Source organism: Emydura macquarii, unplaced genomic scaffold (assembly GCF_026122565.2).
Source record: "Emydura macquarii macquarii isolate MOO-44397 ecotype Brisbane River unplaced genomic scaffold, CSIRO-AGI_Emac_v2 contig_1692, whole genome shotgun sequence".
In the NCBI taxonomy this organism is placed as follows: Eukaryota; Metazoa; Chordata; order Testudines; family Chelidae; genus Emydura; species Emydura macquarii.
In genome coordinates, this window is record NW_027131829.1 from 1,928,495 (window position 1) to 1,952,946 (window position 24,452).

Here is a 24,452-nt window from a genome sequence, read left to right on the forward strand (position 1 = left end):
TGCTCACAACACCTGTGATGTAAGTAGTATTATCCCCAATGAACAAGAGTCTGTCTTAGATTCTGTTTTGTAATTGATTCATCTTATGGGTGTAAGAGGGTCAGGTGCACTGATGGGCAACCGGCAGTGAATTTCTAAATGAACTTTAAATGTTGGGAGATTCTCAGAGGCAGGTGAAGTGACTTGCCAAAGGTCACAGTGAGCTGGTGGCAGAGGTGGTTTTACAACTCAGTAGCATGCTCATGTTCTTTGACCATGCTGCCTTTTATTCATTTCAGTTGTGGTTTGTGTTTAGTGCTAGCTAGGTGTAGTATGCTCAGATGTAAACATTTCCTATTTACATCTACTATCTTATGTACTAAGGCAGTAAAACTAAAACACATACACATTCCATTAATACAGTCAGACATACTTCTACCGTGAGTCACTGAGTGCAGTGATACTTAGCATTAATATTCACAATACACGACTAATTCCATAGTCCCATAGCTGATTTGGGATGAAATTTACTCATTCCATAAATCCTGTATACCTTGGTGGTGTTCTTGACCTCACGCTCGTTAGAGTCCTCATCAAGAAAACAAAAGCCAAGGTTAGCATATGAAACAACGATCTTAGCAAACTGGTGGTTCTTCAACTGCTTGCTCATGTCCATTCCATGCTAGTTGTGCATGCGCCACGTGCACTGTTTCCAGAGATTTTTCCCCTAGTGGTATCCGTAGGGCCATCTCTAGCACCCTTTGGAGCCGCATGCATATGCGCTGGTATAAGGGGTGCCGCTGGCCCCGCACCCTTTCAGTTCCTTCTTACCATTTGTGATGGTTGCTGCAACGAGCCTTTCTTGCTCTGGCAAGGCTTCTTCCCAGTGATTTCGGGCTTTCTTCATTCGTAGTGCTAATAGTTTCGTGTGTATAGTTTTGCAAGTAGTGTTAGTGTATATAGTTCCTATCATCAAGGGACTTTTCATCCCAGACACTAGGTATGGTCCAGTCCCCGGGCTTCAAACTGTGCCTATGCCCAGGAGTGACCCGCACTCCAGTTGCTTGATGTGCTTGGGGGAAACTCACGTAAAAGTCAAATGCCAAATCTGCCAGGACTTCAAACTGTGCACTGAAAAGGATCGAGACATCAAGCTAAAGGCTATCCTCATGGGAGCCACCCTTAGACCTGTCTCAGAGCTGAGTTGCTCCAGTTCTGCAGAGTACCTCTGCGTCAATGCAAAGTGCTCCTCTGCCACTGAACTCTTCCGGGCACTGTTCTCCATCCCCGGTACCGAGGAAGAACCACAACAAGCACCGTGCTGACAGAGCATGCTTGCTGGTGCAGAAGAGGAGACAAGCGAGGGGAAGAAGCGAGACCCATGCTGGGCCACTCTGCTACCCTGGACTCATGTTGGCACCGTCGACTTTGCTGAGGGCATTGAGTCCGGTACAGGGCCCTTCACCAAGAGTGGAAAATTGCTGCAGTATCAGCGATCTGATGGTGCCATTGACTCCAGAGGCCTTTCAGGCAGCTAGAGACCTTCTTTCTTTTCCAATCCCTCCAACCCCAGTGGGGCATCTGCCACCCCCGAGTTCCGATAGCAGCAAGGAACAGGGAGTGTCAGGTGTCTTCCTGGCATTGGGTCCCTGGGCATCATCCAGGGACGAGCTTCACTTCATTCCAGGGTCCCAAACCCCAGCATGCCAACGATCCCCGGAACCCTGGCCACCATCTGGAGGTGGAAGTGGGTACTGCTCCACTGTGGTTGTTGAGAATCCTCTTTGGAGTCCGAAGGGAATCCTATGTATCGCCAAAAGATCACCATCGGTTCCCAGCCTACACCCCACTGAGCTTTGGTGCCATCCTCTAGTGGGCATGTGGCCAGCGGGTTGCTGGCCAATGCTATGACCCTACTGGAATGCTTGGCAGTTTACCCCTGGTACCGGAATCTTCCTCACACCGCTCCTTCTTTGTGGTCTGAGTGACAGCCTACTACTCCTTCCCATTTGGCACTGGACCCCAATCTCGGGGTTGCCTGCACGAGCTCACTCCCCTGAAGAAAGTTGGCACCACTCCCTGGCACCAAGTAGTTCGCCCACACCGAGATGGTGCAGAACCTGGTCGCCAGAGGCTGACTCGGCACCAAGAGGGAAGTGGCGCCATAAGTCATCGGTGCCCAGGCAATGCTCCAGATGTTCCAGCTCGCAGTTGGAGCATGACTCCCCGCATCAGTACCGTTCCCAGCACCGGCGCCAGATGTCATCATCTTCGCGTTTGACAACGCCGAGGAGCCGTTCTCCAGAGCGCCGGAGCGCCCGCAGATGGGGTCATTGCTCCTCCAACGCCAGGCACTGGACAATAGGAGCGTCCGAGGCAGCCCCGCTGACGGGAGTTGGCATTCTACATTGAGTGCATGAGATCGTTCTGGAGATCTACACAACTCTTCATCACAGTAGCTGACTGGATGAAAGACTTACCTGTTTCTGCCCAGAGCATCTCATCACGGATAACTTCCTGCATCATCAAGTTCTGCTATGAGCAAGCAAAAGTGCCGCTTCCAGGGATAATTACAGCCCATTCAACCAGAGCTCATCTACAGCCTTCCTAGCAAGCGTGCTGGTACAAGACATCTGCAGGACATCTGCCACCTGGTTGTTGGCACACATCTTCATGTCCCACTATGCCATCGTTGTACGCAGCAGGCATGGGACGACATGAGCTTCGGCAGAGCAGTGCTGCAGGCAGTGCATTCATATCTCTGGCCCACCTCCAAGGTGTTACTTGAGTCACTTACAATGGAATGAACATGAGCAAGAAGAAAAGACGGTTACTTACCTGTAACTGCTGTTCTTCGAGATGTGTTGCTCATGTCTATTCCATGATCCACCCCCCTGTCTCTGCTCCCGGAGCTGCGGCAAGAAGGAACTGAGGGGCCTTAGGGCTGGCAGCGCCTCCTATGCCACGGCACATTTGTATGGCTCCATGGGGCACCGGAGCCAGCCCTGTGGGAGCTGCTAAAGGGAAAAAAGTTCCGATAACCGTGACGTACGCACACCTACAATGGAATGGACATGAACAACACATCTTGAAGAACAGCAGTTACAGGTAAGTAACTGTCTTTTTTCACTTCTCTATCTTCTGTTGCCACAAACAATTTCTCAGGTTTGTGGTGCATCATCGGCACTTCCAGTTCACCCCCTTCCCTTCAGCCAGTTTGCAGCCCCGGGGGTTTTCATGAAGTCTATGATGGTCATAGCAGCTTTCCTCAGTCTTTGAGCCATGCAAGTCTACCCATACCTTGGTGACTGGCTGATCAAAGGTTGGTCACACACTCAGATACAGCACAGCACCATCTTCCAAGTACTGGGTTTACTGATAAACGAGCAAAAGTCATCTCTGATCTCGGTCCAGGGAATAGAATTAATTGGAGCAGTGCTTGACTTGACCCAAGCCAGAGCATTGCGGAGGAGTTGATTCCAGACTATGTCAGACCTGATATCCAATGTCATGGGTCACCCAATAACGATGGCTTGAGTCTGCCTCAAACCATTGGGACACATGGTGGCACGTACTGACGTGGTGTCTGGTGTCAGTCTACTCCCCGAGCAGACACCATGTAGACTCAGTACTCACGGTCCTGCCTCTGTTCCTTGTTTCCTTGACCTGGTGGAAAGTCTCAGGATCAGTAATGAAGGGGATACCTTTGCTGCCCCTCAGCCAGTGGAAGCCTTAATGTCAGACACATCAGACCTAGGGTGGCGAGCCCACGTTGGTAACCTCAGGACCCAGGGCCTCTGGTCCCAAGAAGAACTCTCCCTACATCTAAATGTCAGGGAACTAAGGGTGGTATGTTTAGCTTGCCAAATGTTCCTTCCCCAGATCTCAGGCAAGGTAGTGCAGGTTCGGACAGACAACACCACATCCATGTTTGACATCAACAAGCAGGGAGGGGCCCAATCTTTGGCATTGTGCCAGGAGGTCCTGTGGCTGTGGGAATTCTGCATGAAACATGCCATTCACCTCAAGGTGGCACTTCTCCTCGGAGCTTGAAACGAGCTGGCAGTTCACCTCAGTAGAGTCTTTTCCTCTCACCACAAGTGGTCTCTTCATGCGGAGGTCGTCAGTGTCATTTTACTGAGGTGGGGGCCTCCCCAGTGGACCTATTTGCCACCAGGCAGAACAGGAAATGACATCAGTTCTGCTCGTTGCGTGGGCACAGTGGGGCTCCCTCTTCAATGCCTTCCTGCTCTCGTGAGCAGACCATCTACTGTAAGCCTTCCCTCCAATTGCCTTGGTTCACAAGGTTCTCCTAAATATCAAATGGGACAAGGCAAAGGTTATCCTGATAGCACCAGCATGGCCACGCCAGGATTGGTCCGGCATGCTCCTGGACCACTCAGTGGCAGTGCTGCTCATGCTCCCCTTCCACTTGGACCTGACCTTACAAGACTATGGCAGGTTGCTTCACCTGACTCTTGCCTCCCTTCACCTGACTGCATGATTGCTGCATGGTTGAGCCCCAAAGAGCAAGACTGCTCGGATCAGGTTTGGCAGGTCTTGCTAGTTAGTAGAAAGCCTTCCACCAGGGCTACCCACCTGGCTAAGTGGAAACGTTTCACATGTTGGGCCTCTGAATGGAATCTCTGTCCATCCCAATCTTCTCTGCAATCCGTCTTGGACTATCTGCTCCACCTAACGCCTCAAGGTCTAGCTCTTTTATCTATTAAGATTCATTTAGCAGCCATCTCAGCCTTCCATCCTCCCCTGAGTGGCAGATCAGTGTTCTCCCGCGAGATGATGGTCAGGTTTCTCAAGAGGCTGGAAAGACTCTACCTTCAGTTTTGAGAACCCCCCACCACCCTCAAGTCATCGGTTCATACCTTCGCAACCCACTACGCTGTCATCCAATAGGTCTGAGATGATGCCAGTTTTGGCAGAGCAGTGTTGCCGTCAGCCCATCCATGAACTCCGTGGCTACCTCTGGGGGTACTGCTTGTGACTCACCTAGCATGGAATGGACATCGAAGAAGAAAAACAGTTACTAATCTTCGAGATGTGTTGCTCATGTCAATTCCATGACCCACCCTCCTTCCCCTCTGTCGGAGTTACCAGCAAGAAGAAATTGAGAGGATGTGGGGCCAGCAGCACTCCTTATACCGATGCATATGCACACAACTTCAGAGGGCATTAAAGCCAGCCCTACAGATACCTGTAAGAAAAGATCTCCGGCAACAGTGCACGCGGCATGCACACACTTACCATGGAATGGACATGAGCAACACATCTCAAAGAACAACAGTTACCGAAGGTTAGTAACCATTTTTTACATCAGAATTGGGTGCAGAACCCATCCACTTTGTGATCAACTGCACTGGCACTTTGCTATTCCTTTGCTGTGTATGCCTGTGCAGTGTGGACACAATCCCCTCATGGAAAGAAACTATACCCTGTACTTAACGCCACCTCTCACTATATTACGGGAAGTCTTAAACCTACTCATGTCAACCATCTCTACGTGCTTGCAGGTATTGCTTCTCCTGATGTACATTAAGAAATTGCTAGTAGAGTAGAGTGCACAAGACAATGCACAGATCTAAGACATCTGCTATATGATATAACACTGACTCTGAGTTGACTGAAGTCACAACAAAGTTTTCTTGCCACTGTTAAACCCAAGGTTTCAGTTACGGCAAATGAGTAGAGAATGACCCTGTAGTCTCTGCACTCTGGCTCCCACCAGTGGAGCACCTACCATTCAGAGCAGATCAGCTCTATCTAGCGTTGTGTTAATCAACTCTGCACTGGAGTCGGCCAGTCTAGAGACGCAGTGATCAAGTGGAGCTATGTTACGGGCCTCAATACCTGTGCCTGTGGCAGACAGCCTCATCACATGAAGCATCTCCTACAGTGCCATCTGCTTGAGTATGAATGCTCTCCCAGTGACCTGGCAGAGTGCAGGAAGCAGTTTGAGGACTCAAGAAGAAGATCCCATAGTTAACCAGCTAGCAGTTTATGGTTCTACCAATACTCTGCCAGTTCAAGGCAGTGAATTTCACGGAGCTGATGTACTTAGTTTCCTAAGAGAATGGGTGCTGCTTAATATCCGTCAAACCATGAAATAGCATTAGCACTACTAGTCTCTGGGTATATCTACACTACAAAATTATGTCGACCTAAGTTAAGTCGATGTACAGCCACCGCAGTAATTACATCACTTTTGCCTGTCCACACTACGCTCCTTGGGTTGGCAGCGCACCTCCTCATCAGGAGCGCTTGCACCCATTTAACTGTCAGCATGGGGTATTGTGGGACAGCTTCCGAAAGGCAGCAGCAGTTGATGTAAGCAATGCAGTGTCTACACTTACGCTGCCTTGACCTAACTGCATCAAGGTGAGCTCTACGTCTCTTGCGGGGGTGGCGTTAAGTCAGTGTAGCAGGCAAGTTATGTTGGCAGAAGAGACATTTCAGTGCAGACGCTTACAGAATTAGGTTGATGTAAGCTGCCTTGCCTTGACCTACCTCTGCAGAGTGGAGCGAAGCTGAGGGCGGTAGCAGTTTACTTTTGAAGTTGATGTATGTTTTGATGGCAAAGTAGCAAGCAAAAAAGGATAAGATGTGCATTGAAAGAGGTTTGAAAAAGAAGGGAACAGCTCTTTTGCAATCCTGTATTGCCAGTCATTTCTCAGGTTTTCTTTGCCAGACTTGGCTTTCTAAATATTTTTTGCTGGCAAGCACGGTTAGATTGACAGACTGCAGAAAGCCAGGCTAGTGCTTCGTAAAGAAATAGGAAGGAAAGATACAAAACCAAATAAGAATTGGAGATGCATCTTATTAGGTCCTTCCCCAAGGACCAACGAAACTGCCAAAAAGAGCACCCTTAAAAATGAAACTAGTGCACCAATTTAAAAGGTGTAGTCAAATTGGATTATCCTTCATGTGTGAAGCATGGCTGCTGGATGTTTCAGCCTTGTGGTCTTGTTTGCGGTGAGAATTCTTTCTTGTGCTTCTAACTAATGTGCTGTCGCTTCCATTTTCTAGTTCCAGCACTTTTAGGACAGCTCTTTTAAACCTATCTGCGTTTTCTTTTAGATGCTAGTGATGTCTGTGTTGTGGGCTGTTTATATACCTCCTTTGCCGCACAAGAATCTAAAACTGTCTACACTAGCACTTTTGTGGCTATGGGGTATGAAAAAAATACACCCTGACTGACGTAAGTTACAGTGACAGAAGTGCCAGTGTTCTATGTCGGCAGGAGACACTCCACCACTGTTTGTTGGGAGCGGTTTAATTATGCTGACAGGAGAGCTCTCTCCTGTCAACATAGAGCAACTATGCAGGAGACCTTACAGCAGCGCAGCTGCAGTGGTACAGATGTGCCGCTGTAAGGTCTTCAGTGTAGACATAGCCTAACACGATGCATTTAGGAGTGTTCTATGGCAACAGAGAATAGCTTTGGCCATCAGTGAGCACCCTGGCAGAACTGTGAAAGTTCTAGTTTGTGTGTTTATTGGCTGCCGGTTATTGGTGGGACCTCATACTCAAAGGAAATCTGTAGAACACTTTCAAAACACGAGCCTGGGAACTTAAATTCATAACATTGGTAGACACTGAAAATCATGGACTGAATAGACACTGGATTTATGACTTACTACAACAATCTGTAACCCACTAACATCCCCCCCCTCCCGCCCCCCACCCCCTCAATGCTTTTTTCTCCATCCCCTCCCTTGACTGTGACTGGAGGGGTGTTAATGGGCCATTTCCCCTTGAATGGTTCCTTGAAATGTGTTTACTTATGCTGAACAATCTATTCCACCTCGTATTTAGCTGTGACACTCTGAATACATTTCCCAGACCTGAAGAAGAGCTCTGTGTAGCTCGAAGGCTTGTCTAATTCACCAACAGCAGTTGGTCCAATAAAAGATACTGTATCACCCATCATGTGTCTGATTATTGGTGGGACAGATTGACTGATGCTTTATAAATACCTTATACTTCAGTCATCCTGAGTCTAGTGATGCCATGTTAGGTTGCTTTGGAGATGATTATGATGCCATGAAGGAATAAGTAGGAGCAGATGGAACACAGATCACAGCCATTCTGTTCCCATGCCCATATTATTAATAAAGAAGGAACAGTTTTTGGAAGTGTCAGTGACTAATTAAAAAAAATCTGGCTCTTGAAACTTGATTTGTTTTTATGTCTCTGTTTTATTTATCCAAAAAAATCTGGATAAAAATACAGGGTGTTTTGTATCTGTAGAAAACTGAAGTACTTTTACATTTCCAGTTTGTTGTAATACAAGGTGAAATCTAAAAACTGCTCTGCCCTGAAATTTTTGGGATTTCAATGCTTACACTTAATGCCTTCCTTTTAACAAATGTGTGATTTATTTTAGCTTTGTGCGGCAGACAAGATCCTGGAGTTTGATAGAGACTTCCGGATTAAGCACTATGCAGGAGATGTTATGTGAGTTTATTTTCTGTATCAGAAGGTGCACCTTCTACTTGTTCTTGGCCAGCTTTAAACTATACTGTGTTCTGATTTCTATGTGATAAATGCACCAGATTTAAAATTAAATCAGTGTAATGCTTGTTCTTGCTACATGTTGCTACAGTTGTCTTCTTGGAAGTTAAGGACAGAATATGAAGGATGGTGGGGAAAGAAAAATGAAGTTTCCTAAGAGAAGCTTAGGCCTTGTCTATACAAGAAAGCTGTACTGTCTTAAGAAATCTGTTCAATGCCATATCAATTTAGTTTGAAATGGATAAAGAATCAATTTAAGATAAATTGAAATAAAATAGGGCTCCCTTAAACTGAAACGAGTGTTCACACAAGGAGTTAGCATCACACTAAATCTTTTAAGGGCTTTTCTGCACTTAAACATTTTACCAAAGTAGCTATTTTGGAATAATTATTTTGGATGTGGATTAAAATATATTGGACAAAGGCACTGTTATTCCAGAATAAGAGTGTTGACATGGGGAGTTACTTCAGAATAATTATTTTGGTATATTTCTTGGTGTAGAAAAGCCTTAAAACAATCATTAAATCAGTCCACTTTTTTTTTTAAAGACAATACCTAACATACATTAATGTTGGAACAATTTCGGACTTTATAAAGGTGACCAATCCACTCTTTATGGAGTCCATTACGTGAAGGTGGATTTTTTGTGGTGCCTCTGCTAATATAGTTATTGATAGACACAGCTGACTTTAAAGCAGCCAAGTTTCTCTGGTAGCTAAAGGAAAAAGAACTAGGTGATACCTCTGTGGTTGAAACTTGTGCACTGCTTGCTAATGGCTGGAAAGCTTGTGAATCTAAGAGGACAGAAGTGAATTGTGAAAGCACCTGCAAGACAGTACTAGGGTCCCCAGTTTGTTGAATGAAATAATTCTTATTGTTTCTCATCTGTAGATTTTAAAGCATTCTCAAGTTAGGGAAGCATTATTTCCATTTTAGAGATGGAGAAACTAAGCCACATAGATGAAGTGATTTACTCAGAGGATATATGGCAAGGTAGTGCAGATCTGAGAATGAGCGTGTTCCTTGTCTCCCAGTCCCACCCACTGGCCACACTTCTTCCCTTGTATGTGATTCTATGTTGGTGCACATAGGCTCATAGTACTAAATATCCAGAAGCTGGCCGTGGTGACATTTGACTATTTTTCTCTTTCATAGATATTCAGTCACTGGATTTATTGACAAAAACAAGGACACTTTATTCCAAGACTTCAAACGTCTAATGTATAACAGGTAGGAACAAAGCTTTAATCAGCCAACTTTCTTTTGTACACTATTTTGTATTATGTCATAATATTTTGTTATAGTCTAATTCTGAGATTTTTAAGACTAGAAGAACCTTTCTGATCATGTAGTACATCATGCATACACAGCCAGAGAATTTCAGCCAGTAACTTCTGCATAAAGCCCATCATTTCTGGAGGTGCTAGATCATAACTTTTCTAGGATAACATCCAATCATGATTTAAAGGTTTCAAGTGATAGAAAATCCACCAGATTGCCAGGTAAACAGTTTCAATGATTAATTACCGGAGGTGTAAACAAAAGTGTCTTCTTTCTCGTCTGAATTTGTCTAATTTCAGCTTCAAGCCCTAGATCTGGTTATGCCTATGTCTGTTGAATTAAGAAGCCCTTTACAATAGGAAATCTTCATGTTGACCTTGATCAAATTACCTCGTAACAATCTCTTGGATGAACTATATTGAGTTTCTTTAGCCCCTTGCTGTAAGTCAGGTTTTCTAGACCTCACATTGTTCTTGTAGCTCTTTTCTGAACCCTTTCTAATTTGTCAGCATCCATTTGGAAGTGTGGGCACCAGCACAGCACACGTATGCAGGAACGGTCTCACTAATGTTTCCTACAGCAGTAATGACTCCTCCTTACTTGTCAATGTTTCCCCTGCTCGTACATCAAAGGATCACATTAGCTATCTCAGCTGCCATCCTGCAGTAGGAGCTCATGTTCAGTTAATTGTGATTCTAATTCCCTTCTACAGTTGCTGCTTTCCAGAATCCAGTCCCCCATCCCATCTCTTTGGCTGTCTTAAAATGCATGCTTCGACTCCACTTACCAAGCGATCCAGGTCGCTCTGTGCAGTGGACATGCTCCTATTCCCCCAGTCTTTGTGTCATTTGCAAACTTGCCAGAAATCATTTAAACTTTCTTTTGAATCACTGAGAAATATAGAATAGCATTGGTCCAAGAAACCCTTGTGGGATGCTACTGGAAGCAGCCCCATTGGGTGAAGAATTCCCCATTTATAATTTTTCTGGCATCTGCTGATTAGTTTTAATTCATTAAATGTGCTACATTGATTCTGTGTAGTATCCATTTTTAATCAGAAAGTCTTATATATGTCTACACAGTTAACTTTAGTCAACCAAACTTGTAATCTCATCAAAGTTAGTTTCATAAGACCTGTTTTCCATAAAACCATGTTAATTTGCGTTAATTATGCTGCCATTCTTTACTGAGTGCATCCCATATCAGCTTCCCATGATTTTGTCTGAGGTCGCAGTTAGGCTAGCCAGCTTGTGGTTACCTGGTCATCCTGTTTACCTGTTTTAAATACTGATACATTAGCTATTTTCCTGTCTTCTGCAACTTCCCCAGAATTCCAAGATTTGTCAAATATCAACGTAAGTGGCTCAGCAAGCTCATCTGCCAATTCCTTAAAGATGTGTGATTCAGGTTATCAGGTCCTTATTTAAAATGTTTAACTTTGGTGGATGCTGTTTAATACTCTGCCTTGTTAGAATAGAAAGTGTTTCATTATCACTTAAAATGTGACTATACTGTCCAGCTTCTTTCCAAATACAGGACAGACACATTAAGGAACACTTCTTCTTTTTCTATATCATTGACAACTGTATCATCCTATCTAATAATGGACCTGTTCTTCTGCTTGGAATTTTTTTGTTCCTTATTATTTTTTTAAATATAATTTCTTACTGTCCTTAACCTTACTAGCCATAGATTTTTTTCATTGATACCTTTTCTTCTTTTATTAATTGTCTGCATTTTATAATTAATAATTTTTAGTCATTGCTCTCAATTTCTCCTTTTCCCTTTTTATGAATATTTTAATAGGATTTTTTAACTGAAGAAGCCTTTCACATCTGGAATTGAGTGTTTTCAGCACCTAAATCAGGAGTTGTTTAAGAACACTTTATTATCACTCAACTGTGGGTTTTTTTGTTTTTTGTTTTTCCTACCCAAACAGTTTTTCTTGTTTTTGGCTTTAAGAGTTTGGCCTTTTTATAGTGTCAAATACATATTACAGGTTTTTGCTCTATTCTACTGGCACACGAATGTAACTGATCATTGCATTTAAGCAACAACTAACTTTTACTTCAGTGATCAGTCATCTTTATCTATCAGAAGGAAGTGTAATATAGAATTTCCTTTAGTTGGTTGTAATACTTCTTCTTGTCAAGTGTTGGCTGAGTGTGTGTTCTCCCATTGTGTATGCTGTCCCAGCTTTGCACAAATATCTAACATAGCAAACCACGATTGGATTACCCAATAAGACCAGAGATCTGTTTCAGTAATGAAGGTACAGAGCCTGGTTTATTGCCGATAACACATGGTAAAAAGCGCCCTATACGCGCTACTAGTACACTTAATACATGTATGCCTGTGACAATGGACTGGCTCAGTAAACGGCGGAACTCTCTGTTCCTCACTTGGCCAGCCAAAGACACTTCCTTTACTTTTATACACTAATACAAACAAGTTTCATATTGCCTCTGACATGTAGTTACCACCCTCTGATATGGCAAAATACCACTCTTTACTTTGCACAAAATGATTTGATCAAAATATCTTTATCATATTGTTATCTTAACCTTGGAGGGAGAAGTATGTCCTTGTTATCTTTAAGGAATGAGGTTGTACCATTCCTGGTATCAAAATGGTCTGAAATGTGCTTGCGTGTTCTGTGCCTAGCATTTCTTTAGAAATGTGTATGTCTGAAATACCAGCTCTGTTCTTGCCAGTTTCTGTAATTTCTAATTTCTGCTAATTTGGCTTCATAATAACAGGACTTAACAGCTGCCTTGGCTCAAACTCAGGCCCTGGCCCATTATACTGGGCCTTGTGGCTTAGGTTTTCACTTTCTACTACATTTCTTGTGATAGTTTCTAAGAATTATAGATAATTATCTAACTTAGAAACTAGGTTGCTTTACTAGTGGCTGCAGTTTGTATCTAGTTATTTTTTACATACTGATCATGTGATTACTGCGAGATTTTAGTAATACCAATGATGTCTGTTTTTTTTTTTTTTAAATAAACTAATTTCTCATCTTTCTGCCCAAGCTTCTGCCATCAATATATAGGCAGTTAAATAATTGTATTCTCTTTATGTCCCTTAATATCCTGGTTCTTCATATTCATGATGCCTTGAGCGTGGTTCATGTTTATATTTGTATTAGTTATTCATTAACAGCCTCCCCTTTTGTGGCTAGTTTAATGCCCAGTCAGTCAAGCTAGTCTATCACCAGGGGTATTGCTTCTCCTGCTGCTGGGGTGGAGGCTGTCCAAATTGCACAGCCTCATCTCTCCAAAGAAGGGGGCCCAATGTTCCACGAACCCAAACCCTCTACTTTATTCCACTCACCTAGCAGCAGTTTACATCCATTGTCTTCTGTGTATCTTTCCTTGCTTGTGAGGCAGAAAAGATCTCTCCAAGACAACCACTTGTACTTTCCTCTCTCTCCGCTCCCTTCTGTAGTGCCCAATGATGGATCAGCTATGTATAAGCTTGTTAAAGACATGAGTGTAATTGTGACGTAGTTTATTTTTACCCTGTATTTCTGACTGAGATATTGTAGGTTAAAGTGTAAAATTGGTTTATATTTTTTTGCTTTATTTTTAATAAAAGTATAATTTGTGCAGGATATATTAGTTTGGTATAAAATACTATATATCTTAGAGAGAGGGGTGGGTTGTGCAGTGTTTCATATTAATTTCTTAGGTTACTGATTTTAATTTTGGGCCTTCTCTTATGCATAGATCTGTGCTGTCTAGACTAATGACGATGAAGAGAAAATCTCTCAAAACCACTTTTCACTCTACCATTATCTAACTAGGAGAATATGTGCTTGCCTACTACCAATATATTCAGTAATAACCTTGCACCATAAGTTAATTAACTTCCTTTAACCTTGGCTTGTAGCTCCAATTCTGTGTTGAAGATGATGTGGCCTGAAGGTAAATTGAGTATCACAGAAGTGACCAAGCGACCCTTGACTGCTGCTACCCTTTTTAAGAACTCCATGATTGCACTAGTAGACAACCTGGCATCGAAGGTAATGATTTATTGTCTCAAAATCAATTCTGACTTTTGATTATAGCGATGTATAGATCTTCTCTGCAGTGTGTCTATGCACTTCCTGGTTTAGAGTTCCAAGTTTATCAATATCGTATTATTTTTGCCTCCAGTTTAAGCCCGGTTATTGAGGCCAGCAGCCATTTCTATGTACGGAAGTGGATTTTGGTTTAACCTGTGGTCAATGTTCTTTTTTAGCTATACATGAAGATTGGCCGGTCATAAGTAGTTGTTACTATGCTAAGCAAATACTCCTTACCTTTAGCAAAGCTCTTGAAGTTTGTTGAGTGTAATGCTGGGAAGTATCCTTTTTTTTTTTTTTTTTTTAGTTTAATTTATGTCTTTCAGTACAAGGGATGACTTGCGTGGAAGCAAAATAAAGAAAAAATTGAGAGATTTTCTTCTTGATGTCAGAGAGATGGGGAAGGGAGGTGGTTCTTACCTGAAATGTAGTTGGCTTGGGAACTGTAACCAAGGTAGAGACGTTTAGGCTAGTGGCTGACGTCAGAATGTGGACACTGCAGTGCAGCACACTTGAGCTTCGGGGCAATGTTGACTTGTGTGGTCGAGAGAGCATTAAGAAGTGATAGGTGTCTGGCAATTATTGATATCAGGTAGATTTATAATACATGGACAGGAATAATGAAGGGTGACTGCCCTCAAATAAGGGGGCAAGGGACCTTGGATGCTGCTAAAATATATTAATACACTTCGAATAATGAAGCAATAATGATCAAGTCTCCAAATATTTTCTGGGGATTAATGACTGCCTGGGAGGAGATGATGGCCCAAAGTGCGGAGGAGAGCCATTAACGTGGAGCTGTTGTTAACCCCAGTGAAATGCTTTGTACTAACGTCATTACTGCTATAATAAGAGGAACTGATTGCAATAATTTTAAAAATGCTATTTTCACTTTTGCTTCTGTGGCAGTAATGTCATGCTGTCTCCAAGTTAATATCTTCTATTTTTCCAGCTTTTCTAGAGTGTTAATAGCTGCTACATTAGTCAGTCAGAATACAGTTATGTTGTAATGACAGTGTACACAGGAAAGAGAAACCACCTTTATTCCTAAATATGTTATAAGAAATAGTATATTAAAGGTGTACAATATCGATCACCTGCATTAGTGCATTGGGTGGCTCATGTTTATAATGGGCGATGGAGTCTAACTTCTAGGTTATCCTTTGGAATCCATCCCAAGTCAGTAGTGACCAAAATTCATTAGTCCTTGCAGGCTGGCTGGCATATGTGAAAGGTTGGTGGTCTTGGACCAGTTAACATCATGCAGATTTTTATAACAATTGATAATCTTTTCAGCAGCCTCAACAGAAAACCTAAAGATGGAAAGGAGTATGGACAGAAGTCCTTTCACACCCTCAGACACTTGGGGTCCCTCCAAGTCAGGATTATGCTAGAGGGGACACACAAGGATTGCCCGTGCTTATGCTTTTGAGGCTTTCAATTTCTGAGACAGCTAACATGACACCCTGGGCACTAAATTCACTTAGTCTTACATTTTAAAGGAATACCCATCCACCTGTCTTATTATGGAATCATGGGTAACTCCATAGGTAAGGCTGAAAGACTGTTCTCTATTTGAACACGATTTTTGGCCTGAACCTTCATCTCCCATCCCCAAAAAGCCTTTCTTTGATTGAAAAGGGGCAAATAGATTTTTCCTCCTCAGAATTTGAAGCTGGGAAGCCCCATTTAAGATAGTGGACTTTATCTGAGAAATTATTCTGTTAGCTGTAGTTGACTTGGGGAAGAGAGGGGAGAGAGAACTCTTGTTAAAACTGATTGTAGAAAAATAAAGGTGTAAGAGGTAAAAATTATCAAAAGCACTTAAATGACTAGGAACCTAAAACCTGATGGGACTTAAGCTCCTAAATCACTTAAATGCTTTTGAAAATGTTGCCAAAGAACAAAATTTGAACCAGGATGTCTTGAATAGTAGAGGTTCTTACAGCTACACATAGCAATAGATGAGTTCAGAAATGCATTAGAAATACTCACTTGGAATAGAATTGGGCAGATACCTTCATTGTTTCTAATTTATGTTAATGATAATCCACAGAAGCAGACGCAAGCCAGAAGATGTAAACATGAATCTTCTGAAATCACAAAGCTGGACAATATATAAATAGAGTAGGTAGAAAAATTCAAAGGGGCCTAGGAACAGTTTTGTGCCCTGGCCAAACTGTGTTGAAAAATAGAAAGTATTACACTGCCTCTATACACTCGACTGGTGCACACTAAAAATTTCTGTAGGGTGCTTTAACATAGTACTGTTTCAAAAAGCATAGGTGAGGTTTTCTAAACATTTCATCTTTGTTGGTCTTCTCTGGACTCTCTCCAATTTATCGGCATCTTTTCTAAAGTATTGTACTCTGAATTGAACACAGTACTCAGCTGAGGCCTCACCAGTACTGAGAAGAGCAGGACAGTTACCTTAGGTGTCTCATATACGACACTCCTGTTAATACACCCCAGAATATTAGCCTTTTTTGCAACTGCATCACATGGTTCACTCATGTTTAATTTGTGATCCACTATAGCCACCAGATCTTTTTCAGCAGTACTTTCACCTAGCCAGTTATTTCCATTTTGTAGTTGTGCATTTGACTTTGCACTTCATTGAATTTCATCTTGTTGCTGTCAGACCAACTCTCTAATTTGTCAATGTTGTTTTGAATTCTAATCCTGTCCTCCAAAAAGATGGCAGCTCCTCCAAGTTTGGTGTGGTCCACAAATTTTATAAGCATACTTTCCACTCCATTATCCAAGTCATGAATGAAATATCTGACCCGGGACTGATCCCCCTGTGGGACCCCACTAATATTCGCTCCCAGTTTGACAGCAAAACATTGACAACTTCTCTGAGTGTGGACTTTCATCCAGTTGTATTTTGTAGAACACATTTCCCTAGTTTATGAGAATGTCATGGGCCTTACTAAAATGAACTTTGCAAATCTTTCATTTTAATTCTACTAAGATCACATTAGGCTAGTTTTTAGAAGTCTGTTTTATTAGCCTTTAATACACATGATAGCCCCGCTCCCCACCTATATAAATGATTAGTTACACAACTAGAACTCCCCAGCAATTAAAATATAATTCCTTTACAGTTATCAAACTGACTTGTTTAAGTACCTATGTGTCTGACTCTCAGGAAACTATTAACAGTGCAAATTGCTGCTGCCAGAATTTACTCCATCACTCTACTCCTTCCTTATTAAGGAGAAGGCTAGTCATAAAACTTAGCATGATCAGAATAGTCCTCATGATCAGAATAGCCCTCATGGGACTGGCTAGTGGTTTTCAGTTGTATCATCTCCTTGGATTTATTTGCTGCACTATATTTAGTGTAAAAATTTTTGGCTTCTCTATTTACCTTTGTTTGGTGAAGACTTAAAATGAAAGGATTTCAGAATACAATACCATATTTAAGTGCTGTTGTACTGTTTTAATTAATGCAATATTCAAGAACCTTTGTTCCAGACCTTTGTTTTTAAACCGTTTTGGTTTATATCTTTTATCTGTCTCGTGCAAGCATTAATGTTTGTTAGGAGTGGATTTATATGGAGAGCTTTGCATAGATTCATCTCAGTCATCTAAGGGCTTGTCCACACGGTTGGGTAATACGCTCTCTGGGGCATTTCTAAATCATATGATTTCTAAACACTGGGCATGCTTAGCCTTGAGAAAAGAAGATTGAGATGGATAAGTCTTGAACAGCTCTTAACATATTTGAAGAGAATGGTGATCAGTTGTTCTGCATGTTCACTAGAGGTAGGAAAAGAATAATGGGCTTAATCTGCAGTATGGGAGACTTAGAAAGGGTTTCCTAATATCTAACCTAACTATCAAGCTCTGGTATAGGCTTCTAAGGGAGGTTGTGCAATTGCCATCATTGGAGATTTTTAAGAAGAGGTTGGACAAACACCTGTCAGGGATGGTCTAGCTTTACTTGCTTGTGCCTAATGAGTGCAGCTGTCCTGTAATAGGTGCCTTATTAGTTCCCCTTTCTGATCAGTTGGAAGAGTCAGCAGACTGGCACTTCAGCCTAGCAGCAGAAACAGTTCGGCAGCTGCTTAAAGCATTCACCCCTGGCTGCGATGGCTTCTGCATGTTTCTTGTCCTGATCTCTCGCTCCAGGTAACTCAGTCCTGACCCTTGGCTTGGATTCCTGATTCCGACTCTGACCGTTGGCTCTGGCATGTGTACTTCAACAATAGCAACAGTTTCACAGGATGATCTTTCGTAACTTTACAAACAGGATAATCAATATTAGTTGATATTAATTTCGGACAAACAAATGGTGGTTTCAAACAAACTTATCAATAGTGAACAGATCACCTTACATACCCAAAATGCAAAGCCTCACAGAAACTGCTGTGGCGGTTTGTCACGTACCAAAAGAATAAGGGTATTTCACATAAAAACAATATAACGGAATCAAGCCTGGTCATTGACATGAGGACCTTTTGAGCCCTGCATTTCTATGGAACTGGCTCGGACACGACACTTAATTCAGGGTTTCAAACAAGATGATCATTGAGCACAGTGAGACACTGGTTGATAACATAAACCTTACCAAATTTTCTGCTACCACTATTAGTGTTATTTGATAAGTAATCGGGATATTGTTGGCACACGAGATACAGTGATAGGAGATGACTTGGATCTGAATACAGAAGTGAAGTGTACTCTATGCAGTAATACATTGGCTAGAGTTTTCTAACCTTAGAAGTGCTTGAACTGTGGCTCCATAGCCTGATGGTGCATGGGATTCAGCTCCAGCCAGGACACCTGTGAAAGTAGGGGGAGCTCCCACTAGAAGCCAGCAGAACCAGTTTTGATCTGGGGAAAGCCTTGATTCCCTGAGCCATTGAGTCTCTAGAAGAACTTAAATCTTTAAACCTTGGCTTCAGTTCTTAAATTTTCACTTTTCTGATTGGAAGAAGCTTTCTCCAGGGCTATAGTTTTAAAAGTCTGCAGATGTTGTTGAGAGTCAGGTTGAAATGGTTCTGGGCTTCATGAGAAAAACGTCTTGGTGCACTCCATCACGTGCTTTGCTGCCTAAGTGGAATTCTGTTCATTCAAACTTGACTGATAGTGAGTAGAGGACAAAAAGGGAAAGAAGAAACAAACAAACCAACCCAATCACAACAACAAACAAAAACCAGAGAAACTTTCATAAAGCATTTATCTTTTCACACAAAGAGTAATTGCTAATTAATGTAACAAATAACATGGACAGCTTTTTTGCAGCCGTGATGCTGGTGTCATATAAGAAATTAGCTATTGCCCAGAGGAAAATAAGAGAACATAACTGAATGGGCAAAAGAGTGTTGAAGTGCATTATGCTTGTTGGTAATTACTAAATTTATGATTTTTTTTTTAATGTGGTCATTTTAGAGACCAAATCTGTGTCAATTCGAACAAAGCTCTAATACATATTAGAACTTTCCAATATACTTAAATGGCCACTTTTTTCAAAGATGAGTCTAATTGTTTCCCATACATTCTAGTTTAATCCTGTTTTTTTCTTAATAAAAACCGGAATTCTGAAATTTTGGGGAGGAAAAGGAAGGACTTGTGGCTTAAACACAGGGCTTGAAGTCATGTGTCCAGGCAACAGAAGAGTGAGCATGGGATGAATAGATAATGTGGGCTCTGTTCGTAGCTTTGCAAATCAGTTCATTTGTCTGAGGCTTAGTTTAGGGGATGACAGTTTTGCCACCAGGTCCAACAGGAAGTTTGCCTCCAGTTTTGCTCCTTTCAGAAGCATAGCCCTGGTTCGATACGGATGCTTTTCTCTTCCCGTGGACTGGTCAGTTGTTCTAGGCCTTTCCATCTACCCAACTCATTCTCAGGGTTTTGCAAAAGATCAAGCAGGACAGTGCATCAGTGATCCTGATAGTGCCAGCCTGGTTTCGACAGCACTGGTACACCATGCTGCTCAACCTCTCGGTAGACGCTCCAGTCATCCTTCCACTGCTACCAGATCTCATTACGCAGGATCACGGGGCACTTCTCCACCCCAACAGTGGCTCCATTCACCTCAAGACCTGGAAGCTCCATGGTTGAACCCGCTGGAGCTGGCATGCTCAGAGCCAGTGAGGGAGGTGCTCTTAGGCAGTAGGAAGCCCTCCACAAGTGGCCCTATCTGGCTAAGTGGAAAAGGTTCACGGCCTGGGTCATGCAAAGGAACATCCGGGCTCAGTCGGCTCCTATTCCTGCGATCCTTGATTACCTGTTTCCCCTAAAACAGCAGGGCATGGCACAGTCATCAGTTAAGGTACAGCTGGCAGCCATTTCAGCCTTCTATCCAGGGGACGCAGGTCGCTCAAATTTTACAAATGCACTCATGTCGTGGTTTCTGAAGGGCCTAGACAGACTATATCCTCCAACTCATCAACTAGTCCCTCCATGGGATCTCAATTTTGTTCTCTCACAGTTGACAGGATCTCCATTCGAGCCTCTTGCAATGTGCTTTCTATCATATTTATCCTGGAAAGTGGTGTTTTTAGTAGCCATCACTTCAGCCAGGAGGGTCTCCAAACTCAGGGCACTCACGTCGGAACCATGTTCTTTAAGGATAAGGTTCAACTCCGTCCCCACCCATCGTTTCTACCAAAGGTGGTGGTCCAGTTTCTTGTAAACCGAGATATCTTCCTTCCAGTCTTCTACCCGAAGCCACATGCTAGCAGTCGGGAATGCAGGCTACATTCACTGGATGTCAGAAGGGCATTGGTCTTTTATATGGAGAGAACGAAAGACCACCCAGAAAGACCACCCAGCTCTTTGTGGTGCTGCAGAAAGGATGAAGGATCTTCCGGTTTCTTCCCAGAAAATTTCTTCATGGATTACTTCCTGCATCAGGACCTGCTATGACTTCGTGAAAGTGCCGGCTCCTAAGCTTACGGCACATTTGACAATAGCTCAGGCTTCTTCGACAGCTTATCTGGCCCAAGTACCAATTCAGGACCTCTGCAGAGCAGTCGCGTGATACAACATCTATACTTTTGCTGCACATTACGTGATTACCCGACAGGCCAGAGACAATGCTGCGTTCGGAAGAGCAGTACTCCAATCTGTAGTTAACTGAGCTCCGACCCCACCTCCTTGGTTTGGCTGGGGAATCACCTACTTGGAAATGACATGAGCAAGCACTTGAAGAAAAAGCAGTTACCTACCTGTAACTGGTGTTCTTCGAAATGTGTTGCTCATGTCCATTCCAAGACCCACCTGCCTACCCCTCTGTCAGAGCCAACCAGCAAGAAGGAACTGAGGAGGCGGAGGGTCGGCGGGCCCCTATATATAGCTCCATAGAGGTGCACCAGAGCTGACCCGAAGGGTACTTCTGAGGGAAAACTTTCCAGTGAACTGTGCACATGGTGCGAGCACACCTACTTGGCATGGACATGAGCAACACATCTCGAAGAACATCAGTTACAGGTAGGTAACTGCTTTTTTTAGAGGTGTTTATCATGTACTGTGCAAAAGCTATCCATAAACACTGAATTAATTTTAACAGAAAATTCTATCAAATCTACAAGGTGATATACATAAGACAGACAATCCATTTCTTTTTTCCCAGTTGTAAAACGTACCTTTAAAACCTCACACCTACCTTTGCTAAAAGTCTACTGGCTGGATAGCTAAGACTCCTAATTCAAAGGGTGTTCAGTTCTTCATTTTTGCCTAGGTATTTGAGATTGTGTAACTTATTTTTGGACCACACTGAATCTAAGTGGTGGCTCTTAATATTACCGCAGATTAAATACTTAATCTACTGTCCCCTTCCAAACATGCACTAGGAGAGTCCTGGGATAGAAACCTAGGATTGTTAAACATACTTCTATTGCACTGGAAAAAGGAAAATGAAAGATATGGAAAGGTGTCTTCAATTGCATCTTTTTAAAATGTCTCTAGGCTGATTAATGTAGCTGCCACATAAAGGAGTGTGCTTGACAAATGTTATCTTCCCATGCTTTCCTCTTGAGTATTTGGTCTTGTTTGGCTGATCACTTGGGTCCTTCCTTTCCTTTCCTTTCCAAAACAAGAGCGCTTGTTACGATGAATGATGAGCTATTCTGGGACCAACTGCTCTTTTGAAACCCTTCCTTTGTTCCAGCCTCTCCATCTCTCCCTCTGAATTTTTCCTCCTCTCCACTCTTAGCTTTCCCTTGAATCCCGTGTGACAGGCTTCCTCTCTAGTATGTTTACAGTTCCATCACTGTGACTAATCTAGTGCAAATGTTTCCTTTTTGCATCTTTTGTCAGAGGGTCTAAGCATGTCTCAGGTAATTAGCTACAAACAGTAGACGAGACACTTTCAAAACTAGACGTGAAGAAATGAAGAAACTTTCATGCAGACGAAGGCTAATCCAGTGGTTAGAGGGCTAGGATTTGAAACTGGGCAAGTCACTTGTCAAGTCTTTGTGCCTCAGTTTTCCATCTGTAAAACAGAGAGTATAATTCCTCCCTACTTCACAGAGGATAAATGTGCTAAGGATTGTGTGAAGGGCTCAGATGCTACAGTAATGGGAGTCAGATACCTACCCCTATAAAAATCAAATCGACAGTAATGTTAATGTTGAAGTATCCATTGCAGAGTTTACCCCAGTAATCTATGGTACTGGGATAGTAATTACTGGCCATTATGAAGTACAAAAACTATTTTGAAACATCATTGAGCTTTAAAACAAAATAATTCCAAAAAATTCAAAATAAAGGTATTATCCTGATGCTATAAAGAGAGATCCCAAGACAGGTTTAGCAGTCTCTCTCATGCTGACCTTTCTGGATTTCTCAGCTGTAGAATGTTTAAATAAATGTAGGTTTAAGGGTGTTAAACTCCAACTGTGTGTAAGATCTCCAAGTGCTGTGAAGGGTGTACCTGACAGCACTGGAGACCAGTGTCCTTTCTTCAGACTTGGTAAAATAGGGCATGTTTCCAAGCTGTGCCCTGCCAATGTGCTTGAACTTGGACCTGGAAGGGCCACTATTGTCTCCATGGTCCATTCCATCCTTGATGTCTCTCATAACAAGGATGTTAATTACTTCCTGCTTTTATTTTTTTGTGTTGTGGAAACTTACGATGTTGGAACTGGATTTAACCCAACTCATTCTTCATTGAGCTCCGGTCCACAGATCCATCACAACGGGTCCTTCAGCCTGCATGCAGCTTAGGAGCCGACCCAGCCCTGGCAGTCACTGGCAGCAGGAGAATGTCTGCCTCCCGAAGTTCCCTCTAGTGTTTTCTGCCTGCTGGTGGGTTGGCCAGGCCTCCCTGTTGCAGAGTTGCTTTGAGGGAAATTGCAAACTTGCATTCAAGTTTTCAGACTAACAGTTTAATTCAGTAACGTGTCTTTCCAGTTCCCATCTGGGTCCTGTGACTGTGTTTGAACTTTCAGAGGAGGTCAGACCTCCATCTCTTTCTGCGTCCTGCTGCGGAGCTTGGCTGGCTCTGGGAGAGGATGTAGCCCGGTCACTTCAGGGACACTTCAGTCACTCTCTTGTGCAGGAAGGAATGCAGGCAGGATTGGAGAGGCAAGCACTGCTGAGCAGATAGTCACCTTCCCCATTTCCATAGACATCTTGATAGCAAGGATATAGCCAACTCTGGAGAGGTTCCAGAAGATTCAGGACCTCCTTTCACTGCTTTGGAAGAATGCAAAGAATTACAAGAAGCCCACTATAACACTGAGCCTTCAAGTGCTTGGCCTCCCCGTCCTGCAAAGGGATCACTCCCTGGGTGCAGTCACACAATAGGCACCTTTACAGCTTCATCTTAAAGGTATGGGACCACTCCCAGGAACATATGAAATATCAAATGAAAGTTCTGGCACACACAATCAACTCTTTTAAATGGTGGTCAGCTGAGGGCAACGTCCATAAAAGGATACCCATGTGCCTTCCAGATCCCCTGGTCCTCATAACCGATGCCAGCCTGGAGGGTTGGGGAGCACATTTGGGGGTCCCAAGCAGCTCAACATATCTGGAATCCAGAGGAAAAGACGCATGGTATAAACCTCCTATAACTAAGAGCAGTTGAGATGAGGGGAACCACATCCTGAATCAGTCAGACAACATGACCACAGTTGCGTAAGAGAACAGCTGGTGGGGAGCAAGAAGCTCAGTGCTGCACACTGAAGTGATGGAAATAATGCAGTGGGCATAAGAACATAACAGTGGCCATGATAGGTCAGACTATGGTCCATCTAGCCCAGCATCCTGTCTTCCAACCGTGGCCAGTGCCAGATGCTTCAGAGGGAATGAACAGAACAGCACAATTTACCGAGTGATCCATCCCCTGTCATCCAGTCCCAGCTTCTGAGCAGAGCATTCACTCCTTTCTCTCAGGACAGTTCACATAAAGGGAGACCTGACCCAAAAGGCGAACTGATTCAGCAGGCATAAGGGGAACAATTCCAAATGGTGCCTTAATAAGGAAATCTTAGAGTTAATCATCCACTTGTTCAGCCTGCCTTCACCAACCTATCTGCAAACCACATAAACTTAGAGACCAAAGTGCTGCACCAAGGCAGTAGACCCCAGGTGCATGGGGTGAAATCCGCTATCTCGCAGATGGTCACATGGCCT

General features: G+C 43.1%; 1 protein-coding gene across 3 annotated transcripts in view; it reads left to right on the forward strand.

Annotated features, from left to right (window-relative positions):
• MYO1D (myosin ID) overlaps positions 1-24,452 on the forward strand; it is a 266,476-nt gene that overhangs the window by 84,489 nt on the left and 157,535 nt on the right. For all 3 annotated transcript variants that reach the window (XM_067556265.1, XM_067556264.1, XM_067556266.1), the window contains exons 12-14: positions 8,381-8,451; positions 9,665-9,739; positions 13,685-13,817. In XM_067556265.1, coding sequence (XP_067412366.1) covers positions 8,381-8,451; positions 9,665-9,739; positions 13,685-13,817 — 279 coding nt within the window. The remainder of the gene's footprint in view (positions 1-8,380; positions 8,452-9,664; positions 9,740-13,684; positions 13,818-24,452) is intronic.